The 16317-nt window shown below is 57.5% G+C and overlaps 4 protein-coding genes across 4 annotated transcripts; all 4 read right to left on the reverse strand.

Annotated features, from left to right (window-relative positions):
- Positions 1–1432: 1432 nt before the first annotated feature.
- Positions 1433–4381, reverse strand: LBRM_30_2080 (putative protein kinase; the record flags this gene model as incomplete). Its single annotated transcript, XM_001566785.2, has 1 exon — positions 1433–4381. The coding sequence occupies one exon, from the start codon at positions 4379–4381 to the stop codon at positions 1433–1435; it is 2949 nt and encodes a 982-aa protein (XP_001566835.1).
- Positions 4382–5756: 1375 nt separating this feature from the next.
- On the reverse strand, positions 5757–8051 carry LBRM_30_2090 (conserved hypothetical protein; the record flags this gene model as incomplete). The annotated part of the gene is made up of 1 exon (XM_001566786.1): positions 5757–8051. The coding sequence occupies one exon, from the start codon at positions 8049–8051 to the stop codon at positions 5757–5759; it is 2295 nt and encodes a 764-aa protein (XP_001566836.1).
- Positions 8052–9842: 1791 nt separating this feature from the next.
- Positions 9843–12398, reverse strand: LBRM_30_2100 (conserved hypothetical protein; the record flags this gene model as incomplete). Its single annotated transcript, XM_001566787.2, has 1 exon — positions 9843–12398. One exon carries the CDS (start codon positions 12396–12398, stop codon positions 9843–9845), a length of 2556 nt encoding a protein of 851 aa, XP_001566837.1.
- An 866-nt stretch (positions 12399–13264) lies between these two features.
- Positions 13265–15235, reverse strand: LBRM_30_2110 (conserved hypothetical protein; the record flags this gene model as incomplete). The annotated part of the gene is made up of 1 exon (XM_001566788.2): positions 13265–15235. One exon carries the CDS (start codon positions 15233–15235, stop codon positions 13265–13267), a length of 1971 nt encoding a protein of 656 aa, XP_001566838.2.
- Between the last annotated feature and the right edge of the window lie 1082 nt (positions 15236–16317).

Genomic DNA, 16317 nt, shown 5'->3' on the forward strand with positions numbered 1-16317 from the left:
AAGGGATCGCGTGACGGCGACACGGACACCGTCTGCCCCCAAGAGAAAAATAGGAGACGGAGCAGGCGCAGGATCAACTGCCCGTGACTCAGTGCTCTTCTCCCTCTTCGTGTTGGGCACACTCCATCTGGCGGGTCTCTCCAAGGACCTTCTCTTTTGCCATTTTCGGTGATGCCTGTTCGTTCTCTTCTGTGTTTCACGGGTCGTGGAGGGCCTTGTGAAGCTGAACAACACATCAATCTGTAAAACACATTTTCCGCCCTCTCTCTCTCTCTCTCTCTCTGTGTGGGGGGTGTCTGCGTGGGCAAAAAGAGAACGGTTGGAGGGCGATGGAATACCCTGAGGCAGAAGGGAAAACAAGACCAAAAGGACAGCCGCTATGGGCATCCTTCCCCCACCCTCTTCTCTCTGCACCCCACTAGTTGGTGTGTTCTCCACAGCACGGAGGCTAACAACGATAAAAGAAAAGGTCACAGCCGTGAGGAGAGACGCAGCTACGCAGCAAGAGACAGAAGACACCCCCACAATGACAAGCCACCCAAGACGAGGGACAACAGTCAAACAAGGCGCCCTCCATAGAGAACCCTTGTGGCACTGCCGAGTGGCTCGAAAAGGACAGCGAGAGGGTAAGGGGAAACTGCACTTCTACAAACAAAAAAGGGACTGCCAAGCGGGGGAGGGAGGAGTACGTGAAGCAAAACAAAAAAGAAAAGGCACCGAAAGGGGGGGGGGGGGAGTGCGTGACGCACGGCAAGCGAATGCTGAGCAGCAGCGATGTTCAGTGTGCGTGCTAGCTTTTGCGAGCCCTGGTGTGAGGCTGGGGGTGGGTGGGTGCAAACGGCGAACATAAAAGCACACATGCACACACACACACATGTACCAAAGAACGAACAACAACAAAAACACGACTGTGCCAGCGCCAATAAGAATAAGATTGACCGGTAACGAGAAGAGGCCCCCCAAACGCCACGGCACCGCAGCTGAATCTAGTGCCCATTGAACAATCAAACCATGCGAGAGTACAATAAACTGTGCGTTGTACACCCGTGCCAAGGGTGCACCCTCGAACTGCTCCCTACGAGCGTACCTGTGTGCATGTCCATCTCGGTGACTATGGGCGCAGTAGTCGCACCACCTGAAAAGCGGTACCGCTGTACATGCCACAGGAGTACGCCGAGAGTCACATCTCGGGGATGAAAAGCAAAGAAAAATCTAGCGACGGCCAACATCTGAGAGAAAACGAGAAAAAAAGAACGATACGTCAGTTGGAGGGGGGGGGGGGGAGGAGGAGGAGGAGGAGGGCCGCTCAACACGTCCCGCTGCCCTCGATACAGCTGAGGCACGCACAGGGCAAGGACAACCACAAGGCACGCAAAAAAAAAAACACTCCGACCATCTCTTCGCCCTATCGTCCACAGCGGAACGTCAACTACTACTGCTCGACGTTACCCACCCACGTGACGTGACTGTGCGCCTCGATGTCCTTGGCCCCTTTGGCGTTTCCGCGCAAGTCGTTGTCGCAGAAGGTGCCGCCGCCGTGCTTGCACACCCAGACCCCCTCGTAAGTGTTCTTGGTGAGAGTGTTGTGAATGACATGTGGATTGCCGCCGGTGGTGACAAGCAGGCCAGCGTTCTGGTTACCGCGGATGCGGTTCTCTTCGATAATACCGGCGCCCTTCTCGAAAACGTAAATGCCAGCCTCCTTTCCGTCCTCGATGATGTTGCGGGTAATCTTTGGCGCGGCGCTCGTCTTCACCAACACCCCAGCCTTGCCGTTCTGGCGAATCTCATTATCGGAGACAAACGGCGCGGCCTTCTCGCAGCAAAAGACACCAGCCTGCACGTTGGACAGAACTCGATTCTTGCGAATCACAGGCACCGCGGAGGCCCCCTTTACAACGATACCGCACCCCGCGTTCTGCGCAATTACGTTGTACTCCATTACACCTGACGCATCTTGGCAAAATATGCCTGCCTCGGCACCGTCAGTGATGTGGTTGGCACGAATGCGCGGTGTTGCCTCCTTCTTGAGCAGAAAAGCAGCAAAGCCGCAGCCAGAGAATGTGTTGCCTTCATAGAGGCCCCGCGACTTCTCCATGAGGACAATGCCAGCGGCGGTGACATCGATGAAGCTGCACTTGGTAATGATCGGCTCCATTGCGATAGTGTCCACATCCTCTGCATCCTCCTCGCCGCCGTTCGTCAAGCTAGAGCGCAAGGTCAGGCTCGGAGACTGCGGCAGCTTCCCGGTCGTGTGGGCATTCTGTCCAGTGGTGGTGGAAAAGGAGGTGTGTTTGCTCCCACCGACCGTCACACCACTCCCCTCGACGCAGGAGATACGACACTTGTGCAGCCTCCACTCGCCGCCCGTGATGGACACAGCAGTCGGCCGTGACGGCTTTCTTTCCGGCGCTGAGGATATCGCCTTTGTGTCTGTCTGGTGATGGTTTGTGCACAGCTCGTGCGGCTTGGAGCGGAAGCGGCCGATGTGGCGGAGGATGAAATTCTCGATAGTCCCTTTGCCGGACTGGCAGTGCAACGCAAATGGACTGTCGGCCACCTCGAGCATCGGCGGCGGCGACTCGCCTACAAGCTTGATGCTGTCCGGCAGTCGTGATGTAAGGACAAGCGGCGACGTATGCGTGGTGTTACCGGCGACGAGGATTTTGCGAATGTGTGGCATCTTCTCCACGACCTGCAACGCCTGGGCGAGATTCGGCACATCATCTGGGACGCGCAGCACTGTCTCTGCTACCACGCAACGGTGCCCAGACCCGTCGCGGCGCGCCTGCAGGCCTTGCGTCACGGAGGCGTCGGACATGGAGACGCTACACCCCGGCAGCGCCAGCTGAAAGCGGGTGAATGCTTTGCTGTTCATCTCCCGATCGCGCGGCAACATGTGGGAGTGGCTGGTGTTAACGGACGGAAAGAAGGTGGCGTTCTGCATGCTTGTTCGAGTCTGGTCCAGCGTGGTTGCCGGCGAGAGTCCCCGCGAGAAGGACAAGGTTTGCTGGTGCGGCTGCATCGGCGTTTCTGAGAGAGGCGAGAAGGAGGCACCGTTCATGCTGTTCACAATAGACGACAGGTTTGCGCGGTCGTGGCTCTGGCGTGAATGGTGCTTGTGACGGGCACAATCGCATCCGGCACAGAAGGCAGCCTTGCAGCTCAAGCACATGACGCACGCGACTTCGACTTCGCAGACGCCGCAGAGCGTCTCCGTTATTTTGGGGCAGCTCATTCCGGCGAAGAGCGTCGCGGACATGCCGAGGTGTGGCGAGGTGGTGGTGATGCTCGCCAAGCGGTGCAAAATAGACGACGAGGTGGGGCGGCCTTGCGGCTGGCGCTGCAGCATGTCTCGCAGTAGGGTTGCCAGCTTGGTGGAATACCCCATTTTGGTGATTTGCGGAATCACAGCGTCCGCCGCTTTCGGGTTCTCTAGTACCATGCTATTGATCGGCTGCTCGCGCAGTGTCAGGAGCTCGAGCAAGACCACGCCGAGGCCCCAGATGTCGACTTTGCTGTCGTAGCGCTGCTGCAGCATGCGCTCTGGTGCTAGGTAGTACGGTGTGCCTACCGCTGAGTTGCGGCCAAGCCCTACCGTCGCCGCCAGGCCAAAGTCGCCGATCTTGATGTTCTTGTACTCGTCGAAGAAGATATTCGTCGGCTTCATGTCGCGATGCAAAAAGCCCTTATCATGAATAAACTGCAGCGCAGCCGCCGCCTGCTCCAGCCACGATAGTGCCTGCGTCTCTGTAATCGAGTGTTTGCCCGTCTTCATGAACTTCTGCCGTGCCTCCCGCACCAAGTCTTGCATGTCACCGTTGCTGCAGAGCTCCATCACGAGACACACGGCAATCTCCTCCTCGCCGAGCCAGTGCGCTCCTGTCTGCCGCCGATGCTTGCTGAGCAGCGAGGTGGGAACAACGCCGGCGGCGCCGTCCGGCCACTGTTCTGACGCTGCGTTTGAGGGGGCTGCCGCAGCCCTCTGTTTTCCTCTCCCGTCGGTGGCGGTGTCGTGATTGACCTCACTGCTTGAGAAGCTGCAGAGGAAGAGGCTGTCCTGTTCGTGCTGTACCCTCGCCTCGCGCTGCAGACCGCCACTATATACACCGCTAGCTCCTGCAGCTTCGCTCTGCGCGGCAAACTCGCTTCGGAGCTTTACACTGTTGAAGACAAGGAAGAAGTCGACGTAGGAGACGATGCTGGGGTGGCGCAGCTGCAGCAGTACCTTGATTTCCTTTAGCGCCATGTTTACCTGCTCCTGGTCGGTGCAGCAGATAACCTTCATTGCATAGCTCGTCTTCGAAGTGCGGTGCTCCACCTCGTATACCACGCCTTGGGTGCCATCTCCGATCTTACGCTTGATGGTGTACTCTTCCATCTCTTGAGAGGCCGCTAGTGACTACTCTTGACTTGATGTCTGAGTGTGCGCTCTTAAGTGTTGATCAACGCGGACCAAGACCAAAACAACGCCAAGAGAACAGTTGCGGAAACGCTGATGGGTAACTCTGTAGGAGGCAAGCACCACAGACAGCACGAGATGGAGAGGGACGAGAGGAAACGCTACCTAAAGGAGAGAGCAGCAGCACACACCCACCCACACACAAGGAGGAGATCAAAGCCCGAGGAAAATTCTCACCGCATAAGTGCAAAGGCCGACTGTGCTCTTCGCACTATAGAATACGTTGTTTAAGGTGACTTAGCCCAGGCGAACTGATTATATACTTGTGCGTGTGTGCGGAGGGAGGGAGGGAGGGGGGGGGGGGGCGCCGCAGTACCTTGAGAGACTCGAGAATACCGCGAGAACCCAAAATAAACCCAAACCGTAAGGCGTATGTGCGGGCCACCCTTGAGGCAGTGAGGGAACTGCATAAAACACGAAACACACTGATCAAAAATGTGAATCTATGCGAACTCTAGAAAACAAGAAAGGAAGAGGCAGCGAGGGGCTGTGATGCGGTAACCAACTTTGCAACACGCAGAAAGAGAGCCGAGTTACTATTAAGCGGCTGAAGAGGACACGACAATGATCCGGGATCGACTCTTCTCACGTTAGGCGGAGAGGCCTGCGCTTGCTCCACAGCTCCACCCCGATTTCAATTCGAACACGGAAACCACACGATGAAAAGTGGAGAGGAAAAGAAAAGTTCGTTGGAGTCGCTGCTAGTGCGCTCAAGCTAAAGCTGTCATGCTTTTTAGTTCCCTTCGTCGCCGTCGTTCAGTGGTGAGTAATCAGCGTCGACCAAATGTCAACATGTGAGCTAAAACGACTGCGACTCAATCAGCGGAGATTTGTGTCGCCTTCGGTGTGTGTGTGTGTGCTCGTCTATGCGTGCGTGAGCATCAATGAAAAGATAGGGGAGGGGGCAAAGAGAGCTACAGAAGTGAGTAGAAGAGAGGGAAATGGTAGAGCGAGACGGCTAAGCAGCCTGGAGCACATTCGTGAGTTGGTGGTATAGCGGGACGTATGCCAGCGTGCATGGCTGCAGTCGCATACCACTCCAGAGATGTAGGTTAGAAAAGAATGCAACCGGACAAGGTCATCCCCTTACGTCCAAAGTGCCCGGACTCAATAGGGTGCTGATCAGCGTTTCAGGCGGTGGAAGAACAGCAACAAGCAAACTCGTACGCCATCGTACAATTGAAGGCCCCATCCAACCTACATGAGGCCACGTGAGCGAGGTCTCTCCGTAAAGCCATCAGCCTCCCTCACCCACGAACAATAATCTACTCTCTCTCTCTCGCTTTTTGTACGCCTAAGCCGTCTGATTCCTATACTCCATTGCCTCCAGGGCGTGTATCTCCCGTTGAAGGCAGCGTTCAATACTTGTCGCAAGGCGAATCCGTGTGACTAGGGGCCACGTTCGACTTTGCGCCCGCGATGCCACGTAGCTGATGTAGTCAGCGGACGGATTATTCACCAGGTTTAGATAGTCCGGCACCGCCTTCATGACGGAGTCGATCGGCTGGATCGTCAAGTCACCGCTGTAGAACTGCGCAAATGGCATGAAGAGCACCTCAAAGCGGCCAAAACGTGGAAAGAGGTGCAGACTGAACAAAACTGTCAACACCCACCCACACACGTCCACCCAGGCAAACCACATCCGTGCGAGGCCGGAGCCGCACGTTTCGGTGATGTGGTACGACTGGGGTGGCCGCAGAAACGGTATCACATACGGGTTCACCTGACTCACGATGAGGTAGTTGACGCCGAAGAGCTGAATCAGCAGTCGTCGTGGGATATCCTGAGCGACGCTGCCGTCGCACCATAGGTCTCCTGGCAGGTACGGCACAAACGTGCCAGCACCAACGGAGGGCTTTTCGATCAGCTGCACAGCTGTAAAGAGGCCAGGTAAGGCGCAGCTGGCACTTACTGCACTCCAAATTAGAACATTGGGTGCCGTCAAGTAGTTGAGCAGCACATGTCGATCTGACGGCATGCCCTCCTGCTGACTACGTGTCACAGAGACGTTCAGTACCTTTCCGCTGAGCTGGTACGCCTCCAGAAAAGTCATGTCTCCGCACTGACCCCGAATGCATTCCATCAGTGACCGCACATCCATCAAGAAGCCCGTCTTGAAAAAGCGTCTCAGCTTGCCTGGGAGGCCACTGTCTTCGCCGAACGGAGACATGTGCATCGCCTCAGTGGAAAGAACGTGGGACTGCATGAAGGCGTGAAGCTCATCCGGCGACTTGGTGCAGATCATCGCTGCGATGATGGAGCCGGCCGAGGAGCCACAGAGAATGTCAGGCAACACACCCGCCTCGTGCAGCGCACGGGCGACGCCGGCGTGGTAGGTGCCCATAGAGGATCCGCCGCTGAGCACCAACGCCGTTCGACCATAGGAATGCAGCACCTTTCGCAACACCTGGAGGCGATGCCCAGCGCTGGCTGCCGTGCTCTGGTGCACAGAAAGGCGCTGCTGGTGTGGATAGTGCTGTTGCGACTGTGTGGAGGATGATGCGCCACAGTCCAGGAAGCGACACAGAGATGCACAAGAACTGCGAAGTTGCTGAGCCAGGGTCACCGCTGGCGAAGGACGCACTGATGCCACTGAGCCGGACACACTTGACGGCAACGCCGCCTTGGACGCCCCGGCCGATAGCGAGGAAGCTGCCGGGAACGTAGCTGTGTCTTCGAAGCGTACGAGGGGCGACGACGGCAATGACGCACTCGCAAACTCTCCAGCACGCATGGCATCGTAGAATGGCTTGGGAATCACACAACTCTGCAACAACGTCGCTGGGACCAGCGAGACGTCCGCTCCTATAAGAGAAGTGCCCTTTTCTCCCGGCAGTGTAGAGGCGGAAGTGCGCGCCGTTCCAGTACTCGTGTCTGTGAGTGGTAAAGCCGCGGAAGTGCTGTTGCTCCCTAGACCATGTAGAGATGTGGATATGCTGTGCCGCCGGCTCGGTGCCGCCGTCGCGGCTGTCCACAGTGCTGGGCTAGTCAGTATCGTCTTTCGCAACTGCGCTTGCCACATGAGCTGAATTTTGGACGTCACATCCACCGTCGGCAGCGCCGCAGACGACCTCGACTGCTTCGACGTCCACCCGGGCCCACGTGTGCCAGCAAGCAGCGGCGATCGCATCTGAGCGTCGGCGCTGGCCTCCAATCGGACCCAGCAGGGGCGCAACTCGCGCAACAAGGATGCCGTCGACGTTGCAGGCGTGCAGCGTTCCCCAGAAGCGCCGCAGTCACTCACCGCAGACTCGCCACGCCACGTTCCGGCCGCGTATGCCTTGATGAGGAACTCAATGTTGTCTGTGTAGTCTTCCAAACAGTGCGGGGCGGTATGGTAGTAGCGGTAAATGGAGGCATCCATGAGACCGTGTGCGTTGCGCTTCAGCAGCGAGCACAGGAAAGTCTCCATGCCGGGCAGGTTGTTCGTCTGGATGAGGTGCTGTGCCGCGGTAGCGTCGATGAGAAGGCCGACTGCATTGCAGTGCTCCAGCGGTGGTGCGTCCTGTGCCCACTTTTCCACGCCACAGTAGTGGTCCAGACTCGCTGCAGCCTCAACAAAGGTCGCGTAGCTCTCAGTCGTATTCATGACGGATAAGAAGCGCTGCGTCGTGCGACGGAACTGCACACGAGTCGAGTAATCGTTAAGCCACTGCAGGACAGCAAACAGTCGGGCAAGTATGCATTGCACGAGGTCAAGAAGAACAGAAAGCAAGGCGATCTGCCGAGTTAGATACCTCAAGACATGGCCGAGCGCGGCGGCGGCTTTGTGCGCACGTGTGAAGCGCGTGCGTGTTGGCACGGCTGATGGAGGCAAGACCCTTCGTTGTGCCCCTGAAGTCGGAGTGGGGTGCCGCCACGACTTTTGCGCCGCCTTCGGCCGCCTGTGCTCGTGTCTCCTTGCGTCAACTCCTGCGGTAGGCGGCACTTTACGTCGGCCAAGGGACGAGGATGCAGCAAGTGCTTCACGTGGCATTGCTGTGTTCGCGAGCAGGGATTGACCTCTATGGCTGCGTATGTGTGCAGAATACGATAGAAGTAGCGCGCTCACGACTTTGTCTGTTTCACCACAAGAATGTGTCTCGAGTGGGAGAGGGGAAGAGGGCAGCAAGATGCCTTCAGCCGTCTTGCAGTGTGTCTGCAGTCGACTCTAGTAGGGCGAGAGAGAAACAAAAAGAAGAGGGGAGCAGAATAAATATGCAGCGATGAACGTGAAAGAAGGTGAAGATAAGGACAGCGCAAATACATGTAAAAAAAAAACCAACCGCAGCAAGAGAGAAGAGGACGCAGTGGAATGGAGGCTAGACTAACCCCCCCTCCACCCCCACCCAACAACAAAAAAGAAAGCGAGAAAGAGAAACAAGACAACGGCGTCGCGTCGTTGTCAATGGCGGTGGCAATATCGCAAGGCGCAGTGCACTGAAGTAGCAGAACAATGACCCGCTGAAGAAGGAGGAGAGGGAGAGGAAGACGTGTCCCCACAAGAAGAGCGACACGCTTCCTCGAAAGAAGTCGTTGATGCGAGTATGGATCGGGGGACTGTGAGCGGGTTTTGTGCTGATACGACTGTCATTCACAGAAACACCCCTACGCATGCGCCTCTTGCTCTCGCAGGCGTTGAGAGTTTTTGAAGCAAGAGGAAACAAAAGGGTGCACCGGAGAACGCTTCAACGCTGCACAATGGAGAGAGACAGACAGACATACATACGCACACGCACACACCCACACACACCGAGAAGCAGCGTACGTGTGTGCGTATGTATCAGCGTGAAAGGGAAACGACTGTAGAGTGGGCTGATGCCAAGGACAAAGGGAGAGAACGGATGGGTTGAGGGAGCAAGTGGAAAGTAGACGGGGTAAGTTATGCTTGCAGTGATCTCACTGGAAAGATAGGGGAATCGTAACGAGGAGTAAGGAGGGGAGTCCGTGGGTGCCTCTCTATTCGTTTTCCTTTGCATGAACATTACGGGTAGCGCCAGCTGGCGCACGAGCCGTGTGTAGCTCAGCTGTTCATGGCGTCTCCACAGGAAGCCTGCGGGGTACAAAGCAGCGCTGCTTTTTTCTCTTCTTTTTTTTTCTCTTGTCTGTCGCGCGCTTTTGTGACAAAATCGTCGTTTTTTACTCGAAGAAGGTTGACGCGCGTGGGGGGTGCACAATTCTCCTCCGTTTGCGCTTCTGGCTGCGGTTGCTCCCTGTGGTGGAGGGAGGGCAGTCCTTCTTGGTGCCAACACTCCGAGCTGCAACAAGGAAAAGCGCAAACGCCTCCGCCATGGCCCCGCCCCCCCACCCTCCCACCTGCCACCATACCGTGGACACACAAAAGAAACACAGATCCAGCGTCAGCAGAGCATGCGCGCATCTTCACTCTCTCATACTGGGCCTACGTTGTGTGCTGAAGGACGTGCACGTCACCACTGGCCAACCCTGCCACCAAGACTGGACGAAGTGGATGCCACGCAAGAGAGGTGGCATACGAGTCGAGTCCACGTAGCACGTCGAGAGCGACAGCACCACAACCGCCGCGAAGGTCGTACATGTAGACCCCATTATCCTGGCTAGCCACTGCTACAACACCAATTCCGGGAGCCACCTCCAGCGCTAACGATGGAACGCCTGTGTTCGAGTGCTGAGTGAAAAGCTGCGCTGGCTTCGCCATGCGCACATCCCAGAGTGCTGCCGTGCTATCCAGCGATGCTGACATGAAGAGATGCGCAGTAGCGTTGCTTCCATCGGCTCCAGCGTAGCGGCTCGTGCGGCCTGTGGCGACGCGATATATACCGCGCGAGTGCGTTGTCCCCTCGCGCCACAGCACTGTGTTCGCCGCCACGTCCAGCAGCTGCACCTCCTTTTCTGAGGTGGCCAGGAAGACAACGTTGCTGGCGAAGTGGTTCACTGCGGTCGCTGATGTGATCGAATGTCCAGTCCCGACCGAGAACCTGTAGAGAGGGGCTCGTGAGAGACCTTTTTCAGTATCGTAGGTGCTGGACAGTGACGCTGTCACCGGCAACGCGCAAATGCCACAGGGATTACGACGGAGCTCGAGTGCATCTGCCGCGCATGAGAGTACGAATTTATCTAGGTAGAAGAACTGCGCTGCCACGGCGGAGTTCCCCGACGCCGCACGTGCCACCTGGCCGCCACCGCAGCCCACAGTGCACTCCGCTACTGGCGTATCCCGTACTCCAGGTGACCAAATCCGGAGACAGCCGTCAGCGCCGCCAGAGAGGACGAGGGGGTGCTGACGGGACAGGTTTGTATCGACAGCAGTGACAGCCGCAGCGTGACCAGCGAAGATGCGTCCAGCAAGTCCGTCCGTGCCCTTCGCGCGCGCGATGGGGAAGTGCAGTTGTTGTATTCGGCCGTCACCACCGGCGGCGATGAGAGCATCACCGGCGGTGGTAAACGCGGTCGCCATGACAGCGCGCGTGTGAAGGCCGCGCAAAGCAGAGCTGGCGGCCTCCATGCGCGTCAGACTCGGACGTCCTACGCTAAAGATGGAGGCGAAGTCGTACTGGAAGCGGAGCGCATTTTTAGACGCAACTGCCGAGGCGGTCGCTGCACCAAACGCCTGTGCCTTGCGGTTGCGGGCCACGGCTGTTTGTGCCTTTAGCCTGCGTTCCTGCTGCACAGACCACGGGGCGGCAGTGTAGCCGCTTCCTTTTGCCGGCTTTGGAAGCGACGCCTGTGAGGGCACGAAAGATCTCGACGCAGGCCTTCCACTGGCCATGCTGTCTAACCACGTCGCTGGGAGTGGGGCACGTGCGTGTACAATGTCCTCCCTAGCCATGCCCCCCTCCACCGAGCGCACCTCCAGTGTGTGCTGCGTGTCGACGTCACGCGGAGAGAAGTAGAGGACGCCATCAAATACATGGATGTACGCCCAACGACCATTTAGCCCACCCCGCATTGCGGTGCCGTGGAGGACAGCCGCCCCTGTTGCCGCTGCTCCTCCCACTTGCACAAGCGGCGTTGCCAAGAGCTGCGTGTAGGCGCTTTCCAGCTGAAAGGTAAATCGGCTGTAGTAGACGACACCGTGCGAGGTGCAGAGCGTGATAAGATGCGCTCCGACGCAGACATCATAGATGGTCACATCCGGCGAAGCCGCAGCGGCCGCCACTGTATCTGGCATGCCTAGGCGAGCCCGCGATGTAACCTGCGATGGCCTACTGCGACGATGCGAGCTGGCGACTGCCACTGCGTCCGAGGAGATGAAGGCGTTAGTGACGGCTTCCTGTACACCCCACGTACGCAGCGCTTTCAGCGTCTGTCCATTCAGGACTTGCACGGTGCCATTGGAGAGTCCCAGCACGACTATGCTTTCCCCATAGGCGCCGCTGTGGCTACAGGCGACGGCCGTGACACGAGCGGTGCAACTGCAGATGTGCCCGTCGACCATTCGCTGCAGTGTCACCGGCATCGGTGACGCACTTGGCGGGCATATGGCGCACGTGCTGACGTCTTCATTCGTATCGCCCACTACTTCGTCTGGGTTTTCGCATCGCAGAAGCACGAGATGGTTGGCGTCGTCTACAATTAGCAGCTGCCGCGCTCCAGTGAAACAGGCAACAGAGCAACCCTTCGTCGAAGCACCGAGGTGAGTGCAGTTGAAGACTGTCAAGCGTGGTGCAGTGCCGCGCTCATCGTATTCCGCCGCGTCACCGAAAATGCTACTCACCAGCAGGAGGCCTGAATCAGTGCAAACCGCCGCGAGAGAAGCGTCGCTGTTCAGCACTACGCCACGCGCATCACCAAGGGTGCAAGCGACACGCACAATCTCCTCTGTCGTAGTCATGACCCCATCACAGCCTGCCTCGCCGAGAGCGTCGGTGCTACCCATACGCAAAAACGTCGGGCTGTGCGTGTGCTCGATCTTATGGAGCGCGACAAACGTCGATGATACCACTGCAATGAGGGACGTATCCCGGGAAACGGCCATGCAGGCCACACGGCGGTTCAACTGCGCGACGGCGGCCGGGCTTGTCGCCTCACCATTGGCTTGACCCGCCCTCCAGGTGTACAGCACACCACTCGCCGACACCCACCACAACGCGTCGTGCGTGATGCAGAGGCTGCCAGGTATCACCCCATCTGGATTCAAGTCAACTGACCACATCGCGCTTCCAATTGCGGTTCGAGCGTTGGAGAGTGACAACGAACCAAAGCACAAGTCTGCGCGGAGTAGACATACGAGAAGCGACGTGCGGCATGGGGGAAGCTCATGACAAGAGCGTTCCAACAAGGGAGAGTGGCAAGAAGCAGCTTGCGCCAGTGCCCAGCGTTACCGGATCGAATGACCCCCGTGGAAAGTGCGATGCCGAAAGGCTTGTGTGCGCGTGGAGATGCGACTCGCACTATGTAGTATGTCCTCCGCCTTTTTTAAAGAGCGAAGCGGAGGAAAAAATAAAAAAAACCGTGGGCAGGAAACGAAGCAAACCAATGCCAGCAACAGAGCCAGATAGGGCAACTTGTCGGAAGAGAGGCCGGCATCCCATAGGCGTCATTTGATGTGTACCATTGAAGGAATCCAAGGCCATTCTCGTACACAGCACCACGCTGAGTGGCTCAAGCAAATGTGGATGCGCCGACAGTGTCATGCGCAAACGCAGCACCACCCCGGCGCCGGCATGTACCACACTATTCCTTCAGCTTTGTCCTTGTGTAGGTGTGCGCGTGCACATCGTAGCAGACCTAGGAAAAGAAAAAAAAAAGTGGCGCCTCCAGCCTTATTACCGATTGCGAGAAGGGCCATACAACACATCGGGGGCAGCCCGCCTCTCATGACAAGGCAGGCAGTCAACTCCTTTAGTGGTACTGCTCCATCTCAGACTCCAGGAGCTGCACATGCTGCAGGAAGAGCTCGTTACACGTTACTTGCGGCATGTCATCAGCTAAAAGCCACGGCATCACATCCCTCTCCTGGTCGACGGTTACACTATCACAAGCGCTGCGGTGGGATTCAGCTCTTCGAGCATCGCCTTTCCGCGTGAGAGGGACCGTTACTTGACCTGCCGGCTCGTGTTGAAGCAGCACCTCAAGCTCTGTCAGCTGCACTAGTAGGTTCTCCGCCTCCTTCGCTGTGGGCGTACCAACACCTCCTGCGTCATCTCTGCTGTCCCCTGACGTTGCGTCTGAGTCGCTTTCAGTGGAGGTGGTGTCGAACACGCTTGGTGACGGAGCTCTGTGTGGCACTGTGGTGGGTCCCGTCCAGGACGCTCGTAAGTCGTCGCGCGGTACCATGTTCGATGCTGCGTGCACGTGCTCTCGAGCCACCTCACGGAGAGCTTGCCCCAACCACTCAAGCGAGGAGCCACGGTAGGAGGATGGAAACGGCACGAAGAGTCTCTGCTCTAGTTGTTGCAGTGCGGCACTTCGGCAGCGCCGCAGGGAATCGGCCGTGTTACCGCTCCCAGCCGGCCGCGCAGACACCGTAGAAGCGACGCGAACCTCTTCTCTACCGCTGGCACCCATATCAGCAGCGTCGTCAATAGAGGAGAACTCTTCAGCCTCGCGCTTGGCCCCTCGCACAAGTTCCTGAATCCAGCTGCACAGTTCAGCTTTACGCAGGCTTCGCTCTTCGTTCCACGTAGGTAGACCTACAAGGGACGCAGCCGCGGCGCCTCTTCGCAGGGCCGCCGTCCAACGCTCCACTGCCCAGGTCACCTTCATCCCTAGCACCACCTCTTCCTCCGTCGGCAGGGAAGACCTTGTCGGCATAGCAGCTGAGTCGATGCGATGGTCAGTGTCGACTGCAGTGCATGTGAGGTCCGCGTGCTGCCGCATAAACGGCAGCATGAGTGCAGACGGCAGCTCCGACTGGCACAGCAGCTGGGTAAACACGTAGCGGGAAACGGGTGCAAGCGGCACTCGTACATACCCGTTCCCGGAAAGCAACAAGTCGTACTCGTGAAACAGCCCAGCCAGTCGCGCCGTCTCGTCATCCGCGACACGGTACTGCAGCTCCAGTAGGTCTGCTGATGATCGACCGGAGTTCAGCGGTGGCACAAACGCATTGGCACTAGTCGCTGGTGTTACCACAGAGGTGGCACGATCAACGGCGCTCTGTGCTGCATTGTAGCCTCCCCCTTCCACCGCGAAGAGCGGACAGTCCACGGTGTGGTAGAGAAGACAATCGTGTAAGACAGAGGACTGCACCGCCCTGAGAAACAGCGCCATTGCGGGTGGCACCACCGCAGTCATTCGATGCAACGCACGAGCCTCTATTCGGTGATCAACCTCGCTGCGCAGGTACAGTCTCAGGCAATCTGTAAGTTCCCTTTCCAGGAGAGCGTGCGTCAGCGCCCCCTCAAGTACTCGGCTCGAGTCGCGGCATTTCTGATAATCGCGGGGTAGCGGAGGGCACGTGTTCCCCATCCGCGAGAGCTCCAAAGTCAGAAAAGGTTCCACAACACTGGTAGCAGCTTCGGATGGGAGTAGGGCCACAATACCCCCCTTTACCCACCAACTTCGGCCCTGCAGCGCGCTGGTGTGGTCCCATGCATCTTGGACGCCCCATCGCGTGAGAAACGCATCTTGCACTGCGGCTGTCGCCTCAACCTTGTCCGCTAACATCACCAGCAGTGTTTCCTCCCGCGTGCAGTGCTTAGCTTGCCAAGAAGACTCGGCGTCTTCACCCTCGCGTGGGGTCACCGCGGGCGCGGTTGACGGCGTGTAAAACGGCAACGCTGTGCGTACAGGGGTTGGATCGCCGTAGCACACACGGCATACCTCCATGTGAGCCGCGATTCTTCCTGGCCATGCAGAGCACAGCTCCATGAGGAGCATCGCCACGACGTCGACGTCCTCCTCGTTGTTTCCCACATCAAGGAGCGCGGAGAAGAAGTAGAAGCACAGCGGCGTGGCAGCCGTCGCTGTTGATGCTTCACACGAAATCTCCCGGTCGCGTGCGGGTATTTCCCCTACTGGCGTTCGACGAAGTGCGCGAAACAGTGCGTCTCGTGTCCAGAGATATCCGCCAGTAGTGGCGTGATAGCACGAGGAGCTACGCTCGCGAATGCACTGCTGAAGGTGCCACACTGAGGGTGGGGACATGGTCACGCAGCTGTCATCGCTGCCAATCGCCACAAGGACAAAGACCCGCATGAACGCGTTGAAAAGGTGTTTGGAGCCTGGTGTCCAGTCAACATTCGAGGCCACCACCCGTAAGAGCGAGTATCAAAAAAAAAAACAATAAACCACACGGATGCATACAAGAGCAAAGATAGAGGGGTAAGCATAGAGAAAAGCAAAGCGCAGTCAAAGTGAGTCAAGCTGTGCAGTGAGCAGCAGCACGAGCAATGTTCGCCTAAAGGGGAGGGGGGTGGAGTTCATCTCATTGTTGAAAGAGGGCCCTTTCATATCTTCTACCCTGGCGATGTCTTACGTTGCATGCGTGTGGGCGTCACGGTATACAGAAGCATCCTGAAGCCACGAAACAGTGTGTGCGTGTGTTTGTCTCTTGCGAGTCGTGTCAGTCTTTTTGAGCGACTCCTCTGAAAGGGCCTCCTACCCTCCCTTTCCACTCCCACTTCTGACTCTCCACGTGACGGAGAACAACCGCCCAAAAGGGGCTGCCCGCAAAGCGTCCCGTCTTACCATCTCTCCCTCTTCAGTTTTTTTTTTTTTGGGGGTGGGGGAGGTTTATGCTTCTGTCCATAGGGAAAAGTGCGGGTGTGCCATCCCTCGCTCCCCAGAGTTCAATCAGTACTCTTGCAGAAGTTGATGCGCGCCACCCGCAGGGTCGCTGGGGGGGGGTCACAGACAAGATGCCCAGTACGTAGCTGCTTAGCATCCGCAGAGCGCAAAGGTTTAGAAGCTACAAAAACAATCATCCAGCAGTAGAAAGCGCGTTGTCAAAA

Source organism: Leishmania braziliensis, chromosome 30, assembly GCF_000002845.2.
Source record: "Leishmania braziliensis MHOM/BR/75/M2904 complete genome, chromosome 30".
Classification (NCBI taxonomy): Eukaryota; Euglenozoa; class Kinetoplastea; order Trypanosomatida; family Trypanosomatidae; genus Leishmania; species Leishmania braziliensis.